This window comes from Cynocephalus volans, chromosome 9 (genome assembly GCF_027409185.1).
Source record: "Cynocephalus volans isolate mCynVol1 chromosome 9, mCynVol1.pri, whole genome shotgun sequence".
Taxonomy (NCBI): Eukaryota; Metazoa; Chordata; class Mammalia; order Dermoptera; family Cynocephalidae; genus Cynocephalus; species Cynocephalus volans.
The window spans coordinates 107,211,188-107,225,276 of record NC_084468.1 but is presented as its reverse complement, the minus strand read 5'-3'; the positions used below and the strand labels follow the sequence as shown (position 1 = coordinate 107,225,276).

General features: G+C 33.1%; 1 protein-coding gene across 8 annotated transcripts in view; it reads right to left on the bottom strand.

Moving 5' to 3' along the window:
- BLTP1 (bridge-like lipid transfer protein family member 1) overlaps window positions 1-14,089 on the bottom strand; it is a 221,537-nt gene that overhangs the window by 27,896 nt on the left and 179,552 nt on the right. For 6 of the 8 annotated variants that reach the window (XM_063107237.1, XM_063107241.1, XM_063107242.1 and 3 more), the window contains 8 exons: window positions 12,460-12,569; window positions 11,696-11,786; window positions 10,997-11,059; window positions 7,424-7,677; window positions 5,040-5,255; window positions 3,078-3,258; window positions 2,344-2,545; window positions 485-646 (listed from right to left, as the gene is read on the bottom strand). In XM_063107237.1, the coding sequence (XP_062963307.1) occupies window positions 485-646; window positions 2,344-2,545; window positions 3,078-3,258; window positions 5,040-5,255; window positions 7,424-7,677; window positions 10,997-11,059; window positions 11,696-11,786; window positions 12,460-12,569 (1,279 nt within the window). The remainder of the gene's footprint in view (window positions 1-484; window positions 647-2,343; window positions 2,546-3,077; window positions 3,259-5,039; window positions 5,256-7,423; window positions 7,678-10,996; window positions 11,060-11,695; window positions 11,787-12,459; window positions 12,570-14,089) is intronic. The other 2 variants (XM_063107240.1, XM_063107239.1) reach the window with 2 other exon arrangements.

Genomic DNA, 14,089 nt, shown 5'->3' with positions numbered 1-14,089 from the left:
AAAAGGCAAACTATTTATTAAAAGATCATTATGTCTTATACTAGTACTAAGATCAGAGATATGAACACCAGAAACATTTGCTCTGTAGTCCATAGTTCTACACATCGTTACCTATTCGAACCTTCTGCTCATTCCCCCAAACTCAAATTCACCTGCAGATATACCAAACACTGTATAAAGAAAATAGTGATTACATCCTTTCCCTCAGGAGATTCCAGTGCAAGAGACACAGTAATGACCTAAGGATGTTAATTTTGTCATTAACTCGTTGTGGCCACGGAAATAACTTCACCAGGACTTAATTTCTTCATGTGCAAATGAAGATTAGATGACCTCTGAAGTTCTTTTTCAATTTTATAATTATTTTATATTTATGACTGAATATATAATATAATAATATATGATAGCATTAGGAAATCCTTCTAAGTAATAGGATACCAAAATATATGTGATGGGGAAGTAAGTATATAAGGAGGACGCTTACTTGTGTAATTCCTTTCAATTGGTGTGATTGGGATAGTTTCCAGAGCCTTTTCCAGAAAGTCTAATAGACAGGGACTAATAACCATTTCTTCTGGCAATGACTGCAGTGCTACCCAGGCATATAACTTGGCTGTTTTTACTCCTCCACTTCCTTTTCCTTTGGCTAGAACATTTATAAACGTGAGGAAAATTTAATGGAATTTAATAAAAAGTTCCAATAAAACATAAGAAAACTTTGGTAGAAATTAGGATTATATGACAGAATCAGGTGAAGCACCTTACACATTAAGAATATACAAGAAAACAATAAAAATAGCAGGTTGATATAAACGATACATTAATGTTAGCATACAAAGATGATTAATGATGTATATAACACAGTAGTAATTCCTACTTGCTCTAGGTCACAAATTTTGGTCCAAGTTTTTAATTTTATACTTCACTAAGTGTCTCGTTAGTATTAGTTCTTTTGTCAATTTAAGAAGATATAAAGAATTCTGACTAACAGTATTTAGTGGCAAGTGAGGAAAAACATCATTGTTTTCAGGCTTTCTTATGCTGTGCTTGTACATAATTATAATGCTTCCCTACATGGGATGCCATCTCTTTTTCTAACCTAACTAAATATTTCTACTTTGGCAGAATGAGAAGACTTACTTAACAATGACTTAGCTAACTTTGGCTTAGGTTTCCTACTGTAACATTTATTGCTTGTATAAATATAGGAAAGATGTTCAACTTCTATGAGACTTAACTTTCCTCATTTATAAAATGTTATAATAATATCTGCCATGTACTAAATGGACATTCATAGATGTGTCTTGTCAATTGAAAAGTGATATAAAAATTAGGCATTATCATCATGATTACTATTTTTAAAAATTTATATGTCAAGTTCTGTCTCCCAAATGAAACTTTTTCAAATAATTCTTGTCCAGCCTAATATTTCCTTTTTTGGAACTTCTACCATCTGTGTAAGGTATAATTCATGTGCTGTGGTAGCCAGATTCCAAGAGAGATTCCAGTGATCCTTGCCTCCAGGTATTCATGACTTTGTGTAGTTCCCTCCCACACTGACCTGTATGATCAATAGGATATTGTGCAAGTGATGGTATGTGACTTTTGAGACTAAGCCATAAAAGGTATTGCAACTTCAGCCATGTTCTCTTTTGAATCACTCCTTCTGAGGAAAGTCAACTGCCACACCATGAGGACACTCAAGTAGTGCAGGAGAGAGGCCCACATGGGGAGTAACTGAGGCACCAGTTAGCCAGCCATGTGACCGGCACATGATGTAAGCAGTTTACAGCCCTGGCCAAGAATTCAGATAACTGCATCCCTAGCCAACATCTTGACTACAGCCTTGTAAGAGAACATGAGTTAGATCCACTGAGCCAAACTGCTCCTGAATTTCTGATCAACAGAAACTGTTTGAAGTTATAAGCCATTAAGTTTTAAGTAATATGTTTAGCAGCAGTAGGTAATTCATAAATGTGGTTAAGCCCAATGTACTCTATCTTAAATGTATGTTTGATATTTCCATCTGATCATAAGCTTCCAAATTTAAACTATATAAAACTACCCTTTTCTAAATATACATAGACCTAAATATTTAATTAAGTAAACTATTTAGTATATTAAGTTTATTTTATCAATTGCTATTCTAATTAATATCAATTTGAAAAATAGCCAAAAGTAGTTGGCCCACACTTCCATAAATGAATTTTGTATAGTTATTATTGACAAGTCTATGTCTTTTTCTTAAACGTGAATTTGAAAGTCTCAACAGAGCAAACAGGTGATAACTAAAAATTAAGAAAAAAAAAAAGACAAAAAATAGAGTATATTCTCCTTAAATACCTGAGGGAATAGGTGGGGTTTGGGGAGGAAGTAAGGTGTTAGTCTTGCTCTGGACAGTGCAAGGTAAAGGAGGAGAAGGAGGAGATGTTGCACTATCTTTCATACCATACAGCTTGGACTCTTTGGAGAATGTCCTTGGCAAGGAAGATCCTCTGGAGGCATTAGGTGATTCAGTTTTTAGCGTCTTGGAATTATAATGCAACTGTATTGAAACAAATAAACTTTTTAAATTAAAATTATGCAGATGAGAAAAACCAAGAAATGTAGAAAAATGTGGTAGAAAGAAGAACACTGGTCAAACAGTGAAAAGACTGAGTTCTAACTTTTAGAAGTTTGCTTTATGATCCTTGCAAGATTTTTTGCCTTTTGCATTTTGATATTGAAAAGGTCATTCCAGAAAACCTTTCCAGGTCAATAGTCTATGATTAACTCTAGAGTCCAAAAAAATAGTTGTTTAATGAAGTTATACTAGGCAAAGTTTAGCCAGTATGTTATGAATATCAATGTATAAAAAAGAAAACTAACTTCTTTCTGCCAAATTTTCATAGAAAAACTATATAAATGAAGTGGCAACCTGAAATTTAGATGTTCTTATGTTCAGAATATGGCTATATCAGACAAAAAAGTAAGAAAGTCTCATTTTTCATACAATGAGCAAAAGAAGAACATATATGATAAGAAATAAAAATTGCTATTAGTAATACAATCCCTTATCCTACACAATTATGTTTTACCTTTACATCAACTCCAGGAATGTAAAATACTGTTGTTTCTAAGTCACTAGGCTTTGTCTGTAGAGATGATGGCACTTTCTTGCCAGTCATTAAATGAGTGGTAGAAGCATAATTAGTTTGAAACTTCTTCTTTTTTGAAGGAGAATCTTGATCTAAGCTCCTGGAACTTCGATCATAACTCCTACAAATAGAAAAATGTTTTATATATTTTTAAAAGGATACATTTATTTCCTCTTCTTTTGTTTAAATACTTTTATTTATACAGAAAATCTTTTATTATGGAAAATTTCAAACATATATAAAGTAAACAGAATGATATAATGATCCCCCATGTACTCATTACCCAGCTTCAACAATTATCAGCACTCTGCCATTCTTGTTTTATCTACATCTCCACCCACTCAATTATAACTATAATAGTCCCCTCTTTTCCATGTTTTCATTTTCCATAGTTTCAACAACCTGTGGTGAACCATGATCTGAAAATATTGAACGGAAAATTCCAGAGAAAAACAGTTCATAAGTTCTAGATTGCACATGCCATCCTCCTCCATCCCACCTACGACAAGAATTATCCCTTCATCCAGCAAATCCCACTCTTTAGTCACTTAGTAACCATGTTGGTTATCAGACTGTAGCACTATTACAGTGCTTGTGTTCAAGTAATTTTTATTCTATTTAATAAGGGCCCCAAAGAACAAGACTAGTGATGCTGGCAATTCGCTATGCCAAAGAGAAGCTGTGAAGTGCTTCCTTTAAGTGAAAATGTGAACGTTCTCAACTTAATAGGGAAAGAAAAAAATTGTACGCTGAGACTGCTAAGATCTACAGTAAAAACAAATCTTCTACCCATGAAATTGCAAAGAAGGAAAAAGAAATTCATGCATAGTATATATAAGGTTTAGTACTATGCATGGTTTCAGGAATTCACTAGGGGTTCTTGGAACACATCCCCTGAAGATAACGGGGGACTACTGTATTGTGTTCTTTTTACAGTTCATCTTTAGATTAGGAAAGAAAAGCAAAAGCAAAATTCAAAGAAAAGGTAATCTAATGTTAAGGCTGTTTATATTATCATTTACTTAATGATAGAAACAAATGGTAAAGCTGTAGTTATATCCTGAACATTTCAGTCTATTGGTGCCTCCTGCAACTGTTTCTCAATCTTTCTTATTTTCTTATGAATTCATAAAAATTCTCAATAACCAAGATACCTCTGAGTACTGTACTATTCTTTGAAACAGAAATGCACATAATACAAGGACAGAGACTGAGAAATTTACACCTGTCAAAAGGAGAAACTCCGAAGATATAACTATTTTAATTAATAAATTTGCAGACTCTAAATCAGACTCCCTTTCTAGTTGCCAGAAAATACTATACATTTGTTTAAAGAAATTGTATGCTATGCAAATAATCACTTGACCGTTACAACTATGATTAGATCTACTCTTTAAGTTTGCATTTTGGGGGAAAATGTTTGCTATAATTCAGTAATATCGCATTAGTCTGTTTTTATTGCTTATAACAAAATACCTGAAAACTGGATAATTTATAAAGAAACAGAATTTATTTCTGACAGTTCTGGAGGCTGGAAAGTCCATAGTCCAGGGGGTGCATCTGGTGAGGGCCTTGTTCTTGGGTGGTGACTCTCTACAGTGACACAGGGTGTCACATGGTGAATGGCTTGAGCAAGAGAGAGCTAACCTGCTCACTCCCTCTCCTTATAAAGCCACCAGAACCACGCCCATTACTGTGTGTCAGTCCTCACAATCTAAGCACCTCTTAATGGACCAACCTTTCAATTACCATAATAGATTTTCCACCCTTTTAACATTGTCACAGTGGGAATTAAGTTTCTAAAAACATGAAACTTTGGGGGACAGATTCAACCCATAGCATATGTAAATGGTATTGCTAACAGACAAAGTTACATGTCCCCTTTTTCAACCAGTTTCTTACCTTCTCAAACTTATATCATCATGTTCTTGTAGAAGGGTGGTTGGGTGGAGTACACATTTTCCACTATCAATTTCAACCCGTATATCAAGTTCAAAGTCAATATTTCTCTCTGTAGCTGTGCCACTAAGACTTCGGTTTACTGGTGTTGTCGGCCAGCGCTCTGTAAATAGTTGATGAACAGCAGCAAAGCCTGTTGCTTTTTTACGAGACGTATGTCTACATAAAGAACAACTGATCATTACGTTGTAATAAAATGGGAAGTCTTTTTAACAATTTTCCAACATGTAATGTGAACAACAGTTTGTAAATTTTATAAATTCACACAAGCTACTCACCGAGCTCATACTAATTGAAGTTTTTTCTAAGCTTAATGGAGTGACATTTTATTCAACAACTACATGCTCAGTAACTATTATATGCAAGGCAATGTACCAGGTAAGGATACAGGCATAATCATTACTAAGAAGTTTGAATATCAGTTATGAACTATATTCTGTATGTTCGAGGCGATTTCATTTTCCTAAATTATAAAATTTAAATGCTACTTTCCAGATTTTATAAAAAGCCAGAAGAACAGAGAAAGATTGAAAAATAATGCCATATGATTTTCAACACATGGTGCTAGGAAAACCGGATATCTATGTGCAAAAGAATGAAATTGGACCCTTATGTTATACCATACAAAAAAACAAACTCAAAATGGATTAAAGACTTAAATGTAAGATCTGAACTATAAAACTCCTAGAAGAAAACATAGGAAAAAAGCTTCATGACATTGCTCTTGGCAATGATCTCATGGATATGACACCAAAAGCACAGGCAACAAAAGCAAAAATAGATATGGGACTACATCAATCTAGAAGAGTTTCTGTAGAGCAAAGGAAACAATCAATAGAGTGAAAGGCAACCCATGGAAAAAGAAAATATCTGTAAGCCATATATCTGACAAGGAGTTACTTTACGAAGTATATGAGGTACATGTACAACTAAATAGCAAAAAAAAAAACAAAACAAAACAACTATTAACCTGATTAAAAAATTAGCTAAAGACTTAAATATACATTTCTCCAAAGACATAATTATTACAAAGAAAAGATAAATGTTTAGGTGATGGATATGCTACCTACCCTAAGTGAATCACTGTACAATATATGCGTGTATTGAAACAATACACTGTATCCCACAAATATGTACCATTAAAAATAAATTTAAAAAAGAAATAGCCAACAAGTATATGAAAATGTGGTCAATATTACTAATCATCAGGGAAATGCAAATCAAAACCACAATGAGATATCACCTCATACTTGTTAGGATGGCTATTATGAAACAAAAAAAACAAAACAAAACAAAAAACTCAAAAGACAACAAGTGCGGCAAGGATGTGGAGAAACTGGAACCCTTGTACACTCTTGGTAGGAATAAAAAATGGTGTAGCAGCTAGGGAAAACAGTATGGAGGTTCCTCGAATTAAAGTTAAAAAAGTTAAAAAAAAAAAAAAAAAAAAAGAAGAAGAAGAAAGAAGACCTGCATAACAACTTTTCTTAGAAAGTTATTTGAGGATGTTCTCCCCAAAAATGAGGGAATAATGAGGGAATAATCCCATATATAACCAAAATATGCTTATATATGGGATTCAAGGGTTAGTGGCTGCCATCTAGAAAAAGGAGGAAAGAATCCCTACAACTCAGAATGGAGAAGATTGAAGATGAGGACAATTTCTTGTAGACCAACTTTCAATTATTACTCTTGTGCTCAGCCACTTTCTCATTATTATCATTACGAGAAACTCTTACTATTATTGTCACAATCTTACTTCAGGGTGTTTTAAGTAGATCAGTTCACCCAAAGGGCCTTAAAGCTCCTCTTGAGGGCATATTCTGAGTAAGCCTTCATGTATGTCTTTTATTTCATTAATACCATCTCATCTTATTTCTTTCTTACAAGAATTTTGACATCTTTCATCCATTGCTAACCACGTCTCTTTACTGCTTTTCTTAACTATACTTCGCTATTATGTGTCTCCCTGCAATTTGTTAATTTTTAATACTGGGAGGAATACAACCCTCTCCTTTATTTTAATGCATAACCACACCTTTATTTCCATTTCCTTGATAGAGATTATCTTGGATAAATAATTAAAGTTAAGCGATTTGAATAAATCCATTTAAATTTAAAAGAAAAAAGAAAAATAATACCACATAGAACCAAATTATATTAGTAAACCATGGATATGTCTTTTAGTCTTATTTAAGCTAGGCACATTAAGAGGTTTTCTTTTCTTTCTTTTTTTTTTTGTAAAAATGAAGTTATATATAATGCTTTACGCTCAGTACTAGATTCTGAAATACTACCTAAGGATCTTAAAACAAAAAGTTACTCACGAGGGTTTCCTGTAAATATAAAATCTTTCCCTCTCATGGTCTTCATCCTTTTCATCCTTCTCGGAATCTTCACTGGTGGAAGACAAACTGTCATCTCGTCGGCCCTCTTCAGGTTGGAAAGGAATGCCTGGTGAAAAGCCTCCTGGAGTTTTGGGAGAACTGAACACGGAACATGATCCTTCACTATTTGATGAGTAATGGGATGGACCTTCAATAGTCACTGACAAAAGGTCTAGTTCTGTCTCCTCTGGAAACTAATTGTAAAAAGAGAAAACATGAATCAGATTCATATTTCAAGTCTCTTCTCAACTAAAAAAAGATAAAGAAAAAATACATAAGTTTAAACATTTTAAAATTCTTTTCGAGTTTAATTTCCTTACTCTGAACTGAAGGAAAAGTCAGTTTTATGAACATTTAAAATGGCACACCAAGGAGGGAAATAGGCCAAACTAGAAAGTCACACTACTGATACACTAAAGATCAGAGTGTAATTTTATATAAACATATATCATAACAATTACTACACACTGTAATTCTTTAAAGCAGAAGATAAACATATGAAAATAAAAGAAACGTGATCAACTATAAATCAGAATGGCAAGAGCAATTAGTGATGGAAGAACATGCAGTGTCAGTAGAGATGTTATCTCATCATGCTTGTAAAATGCTTTTTGTGGATACATCTTTAAAAAATGAGCCCCTCACTGGTTGAAGAAAGATGTTTAATTGAGTGATAAAACATGTATTAATCAATCAAACTTAAGAATGTAATTTTTTTTTGTCGTATTTTAAGGTAAATAGTTTGTATAAACACCATGTCATTAACTCAGGATTTCACCAGGAGGCCACTATGTTTGAGTGGGTTAAAAAAACAATAAAACTTCCTATGACCTAATTTCAATTTTCAGTTTCACAAAATTGCTTGCATATCATTTGAGAATGATAAGCCTTTGTAAAGTGTAATGTACAAGATAATTCAATTTATTATTAAAAACTGTTGGATTCGGCTATTAGACACATAGTAAAATCCCACAACCAAAATTTCAAACATTTGTAAAATCCAGGTGTTCTTCATTTTATCTAATATACTTGACACTGAGTAAGCAAGTAAATCAGATTTTGTCAGACCATCTCCCAATTTTTAAAATTGGGAAAAGAATTCATGTAGATAACTATCTCTGTTTTGTATTTTATATTTAACTATGCCTTAATTATCTATTTTCTAATTTATGATTAGAAAATCTTATATGTAATCTCATATATATCATCTAATTTATGATTTTTACATTTCATTTTCTAAAAGCAGGGTATACTACTATTTAAAAATAGGACTTGAATCACTTAAAATATTTTAAGAAGCACCTAATTAGTGGAATCCATTCCAGTCACATAAATGATTTCTTTCTAGGTTTTGTTTTCTAGAAAAAAAGGGACATGTTTGTCAAGCTCACTGTATTACAATCTAGCAGTTCTAAAACAAAATCCAGTTTGACTGAATTCAGTACAACTATGGGATATACCCATATGTTAAGACTTGATCTTGAAAGAGTGAGGAAAGGGAAATAAAATATATTTGGAATAAGTACCAATTTTTAAATATAACTTGTCAGAAAAATTCTAGGTAATGATTTATATCCCTGCTATATGAAATCTTTAAATTCATTTTTACTTTAATGGCTTATATAAGGGGGCTTCAAAAAGTTCATGGAAAAATGGAATTAAAAGATAAAAATAAAACAAATAAATGTTATATCTCAACATAAGTTCCACTGAGTTCAAGATACTTTTGTAAGTGATGATATTAGCCATTTAGTCCATCCCCAAAGAGCTGAGGGTCCTGGGAATGTAACCATTTCAATTCAGTCTTATTTACATTATTAACCGAAGAAAAATGGGTGCCCTTTAAAGATTTTTTAAGATTAGGAAACAAAAAGCCATCAGAAGAAGCCAAATCAGGACTGTAAGGTGGATGCCCAATGATTTCCCACTGAAACTCTCACAAAATTGCCCTTGTTAGATGAGAGGAATGAGCAGGAGTATTGTTGTGGTGGAGAAGGACTTCTCTGGTCATGCTTTCCTTGGCATTTTTCTGCTAAAACTTTAGCTAACTTTCTCAAAACACTTTTATAATAAGCAGATGTTAACATTCTTTGACCCTCCAGAAAGTGAACAAGCAAAATGCCTTGAGCATCCCACAAACAGTTGCCATGACCTTTGCTCTTGACTGGTCTACTTTTGCTACGACTGGACCACTTCCACCTCTTGGTAGCCATGGCTTTGTGTTTTGTCTTCAGGATCATACTGATAAAGCCATGTTTCATCTCCTGTTACAATTCTTTGAAGAAATGCTTCAGGATCTCGATCTCACTTGTTTTAAACTTCTATTGAAAGCTCTCCTCTTGTCTGCAGCTGATCTGTTGCATCCAGCAGAAGTTTGCTCAACTGTAATTTTTCAGTCAGAATTGTGTAAGCTCAACTAACTGAGATGTCTATGGTGTTAACTATTGTTTCTGCTGTTAGTCGTCAGTCCTTTTCAATTAGGCAGGAACAAGATTAATTTTTTCCTTGCAAATTGATGTGGATGGTCTGCTGCTGTGGGCTTGGGGTTTCATCTTCAACATAGTCTTGTCTTGTCCCTTCTTAAAAGAAGTTATCCATTGGTAAACTGCTGATTTCCTTGGGGCATTGTCCCCATAAACTTTTGTAAAGCATCAATATTTCACCATTCTTCCACCCAAGCTTCATCATCAATTTGATGTTTGTTCTTGCTTCAATTTTAGCAGAATTCATGTTGCTCTGATAGGAGCTATTTTCAATCTGATGTCTTATTTTATCCTTCTTAGTGTCTCAAACTAGATCCTGTTCATAGCATAACAAGTTAGTACAAGTTTATTTTGGTGCAAAAAACTTTTGAAATCATGCATAATTTTTTCATAACATGCATTTTTCATGAACTTTGTGAAGATATCCTGTATTTAGGGAAAATATTTGCCTTATAAAAATGTTAATTCTATTTATAAGTGATTGTGTAGTACCATTTTCCACACTGTTTTGAACATGAGAATAATTTTTAAAATGGGTAATTTTATAAATGCTCTTTAATACCAGTGTATACCAGTGACTCAAAAGAAATAACATTCAGTGATTAATTTGTTGTTCTGAGTTGGGTTCGGTTCTAGTTTGAACTAGTTAACTAATCTTTGTTTTTGAAAAGATTCAATTTGTAGTTGAATGTAAGGAAAGAGATTAATTTAGGAATTAGCAAATAACTAATAAATTGTAGTTTTTGGCTTATGATTTGGTTGAGTTGATTTGATAAGCGGATTTAGTCTTTTAATTTTGAAGTTTAAAATAATTAATATTAAATTATATAGAAGTATAAAACTAAAATATATGCATGCAAGAACTTATGAAATATATATGATGAAAAAGAATTCAAAGAACCTTAAAGCTTTATGTAAAATGTTTCTGATGTCTGAATTTAGTTTGAAATGAGAGGAAGACATTTTGAAAGAAGATTTTCAAGGTAGTTAATTAGTTTTGAAGCAAGATTTATGTTTTTCTTATAAGTACCTGAAAATACCCTTCCCCAGGACAGCTGGATTGTGGTGTACTTCCCCAAACTGTGTTTTTCAACTTAATTAAAATAATAAGAAAAATTTTAAAACGCATGAAAAATAAAAAACAATGTTTCAGAAGTAAACAAATACACAAAAAACAAAACAAATATTTTAACATAAATTTTAACATGCTATGGAATTAGAATACAACTTTGAAGTTCACCTTTCTGAATTCTGCTTCTATCTATCCATAGTATCTGTCTATATATATAGAACTAAAATATATAAATATGTATAAATATTCCACATTTATACCTGTATAAAAGACATGGTTTGATGTGGATTGTTAATTGAAAGAAAAATTACTCAATAAAAAAGATTCTAAGAGCAAGCAGTTATAGTCTTTATGATGCATGTAAAAATCACCCATATCCTAAGATTTCAAAATATTCTCTTTATTCATGTGGAAATATGTTGGTATGTGAATTTTCCAGTATAAAACTGAATGGTACTTGCTGTGCAGCATGGCTCTCAAATGACGGCATGGTGACAGTGCCTCACTAGTTGGTAATATTCAGACACTTAACCATCACAATCCACATCTTTCATTATAAGCACGAATCAGTATTTTGAAATTGTATAATACTATAATTTCATAATTCGTAAAAACTATTTTGCAATGTATATCTCTAACAAATAATATCTCTCTTACTGTATCCTGGATATTAAAAGTTACTCTGGGTCCAGGAGATGCTGCATCCACACGAATTTCTGGGAGCTCTTCAGTTTCTCCTACACGAGAACTGTAAGTAAAATATAAAGTTATAAAACACTAATATTCATATTTAAAAAAAATATACCTGGACTTTATAAAAGTCTGATTAATGGCATTAACATTCTATTTTTAAATATTTACCTTATCAAAGGGGAGAACTTTCAGCATTTCAGTTTTTAACCTTTAGTATCCCGTAAAAGAGACTCAATATTTTTATTGACTCACAAGATTTCCTAAAACTAAACCACATAAAGAATTTATACTTCTTACTTTATAGTGCTGATTTACTACTAAAACAGTATTTTACTTCAATAATACATAAAACATCAACATTTTCAAATACTAAATATATGTGCAATCATACCTTTTCTAAATTGGCAAATTTAGAGCAGCAGCTATTAATATATGCATTTTAATTTCTTTGGATAGTCTATAAGTTTACATATAAAACATCTAAATAACAGTGTATTTCATTACTAAAAAGCACAGGCTGCATTGTGGTATAAATGTTATAAAGGAATTCCTCAAATAAACTTCTAAATTTACCAGTATTCACTATTATTGTTGTTTTAGTAATAAAGTCCATTTTTGCTATCTTAATTTTATTATTTCCCCAGTTAGAGCACAATAAAAAAGTAGTGGACATTGGTAAAAGAGTCAGCAATTTTATTACTTGTTTCATTGGTTGAAATATATATTACCTTGCCCTTTCCATTCGCTTAAAAGGTGGTCTTCCTGAAGCAGAAATGCTTTTTGATCGGCTATAACTTGGTTTGTAACCCAAACCCCACTTATCCTTTAGGGAAGCAGCCTAATGGAGAGAAAAAGGTGACTATAGGCGATTGTTTATTGTTGTACTATTTGACTTCAGATACAAGAAAACATTCTACCATTAAATAAGTTAGCTGGTTTCCCCCAGATGACTTTAAATGTCACTTAACAGTATAGGTGGATCAAAGCAGAGTAGGAATCAGCTGTTCTTTGGTCCTAACGTTAATTAGGAGGGCCATGCAATAAAAATATGAGCCACTTGCTGACCTGAGAGAAAAGAGAAAAGGAAAGAAGGAAAAGATTAGGGGAAGGGGTGAAGGGCACAGAAATAAGATGAGAAGAAAGGAAATAATTAAAATGGAAAAAAACAGAGAAAGAAAATGAGAAGTAAAAGGTTCTGGGAGAAAGTGGAGTGGGAGAGGGGGTAAGGATGGGGAAGAAAGAGCACCAGTCATCTCAAGTACCATCTAGAGGCACTTCTGCTGAAGAACTCCTGTGTTACAACAAAGGAAACTAAGAGGTGACTTGAACGCTTTCCATTTATCCAAATCCCTCTTCTAGAAACTTGTGATGAAGAGGCTAGATATTAAAAAAATTCTAATACAATGGAGGTTTGGAATCCAAGACCGGTGAAATGAATTGAAGGTGAGCTGCTGAATGAGACAAGTGTTAAGAAAGCAGCTGTAGTTTCAACAATATCCCTAATCCTCTCTACTTTTATTTTTAACAGTCAATTTCAAGTATAAACTACCTTACAAATAGCATGCAAGCTATATTTCAATTATACTGTATGACTGTCAGGTAGACAGCAAAAATTTAAAATACATAATTAGGAAAAACCAGGGAAAAATAAACTAAATTTTATCTCTAAATAAATAATTTAGAGCACTATACAAAACTAGGTTCTCTGGATATTTGGGGGTGATCAAGGGTAGGTCAAGCCAATGGCTCCTGGATCACTGCAACCTTTCCCCCTTCCTTTGACCCCAGCAGCTCAGATTTAACATTTTTTCATGTATTGGGGCACCTACAGAAAACTTCATTTGGGTAAAAAATTGAGGGTTCTGCTGATTTAAAGAAATTAAAAACCTATTTAATCTTTTTTTAAAAAGTAGTTTTTGGGTTTCTGGTTTCCAGTTCCACATGTAAGGAGCTTGGAAGTCATTTCTCCATCCTAACAAGTAAAAAGCTGAAAGACTTAAAAATCTACAGCTCTTCTTCTAAGAGAGGAGAGGACACAGGGAAACTTGCTGCCCCCAAGACTGGAAAGATAGACAGGTAAAAAGAGGGAGTTACAGCTTACCAGAAGTGGAAACTGCCACAGGAACTAATGCCGGGTCAGGAAAACCTGAACTGTAATTGATGCATGGCTGGAGGCTCAGTACAGACAAGTCTGAGAGTTAAAAGCTCAGAGGGACACAGTCATGGGGTACTCCAACAATATTATAAGATTTTCCTCCAGGAGTTTGACCAAATTCTCAGAGTAAATGTCAAAGAAAAATTACCTCAGGCTTCCAGTAGGAAGATGGGAAAAGGAACAATTCTGAAAAAATGCCAGGC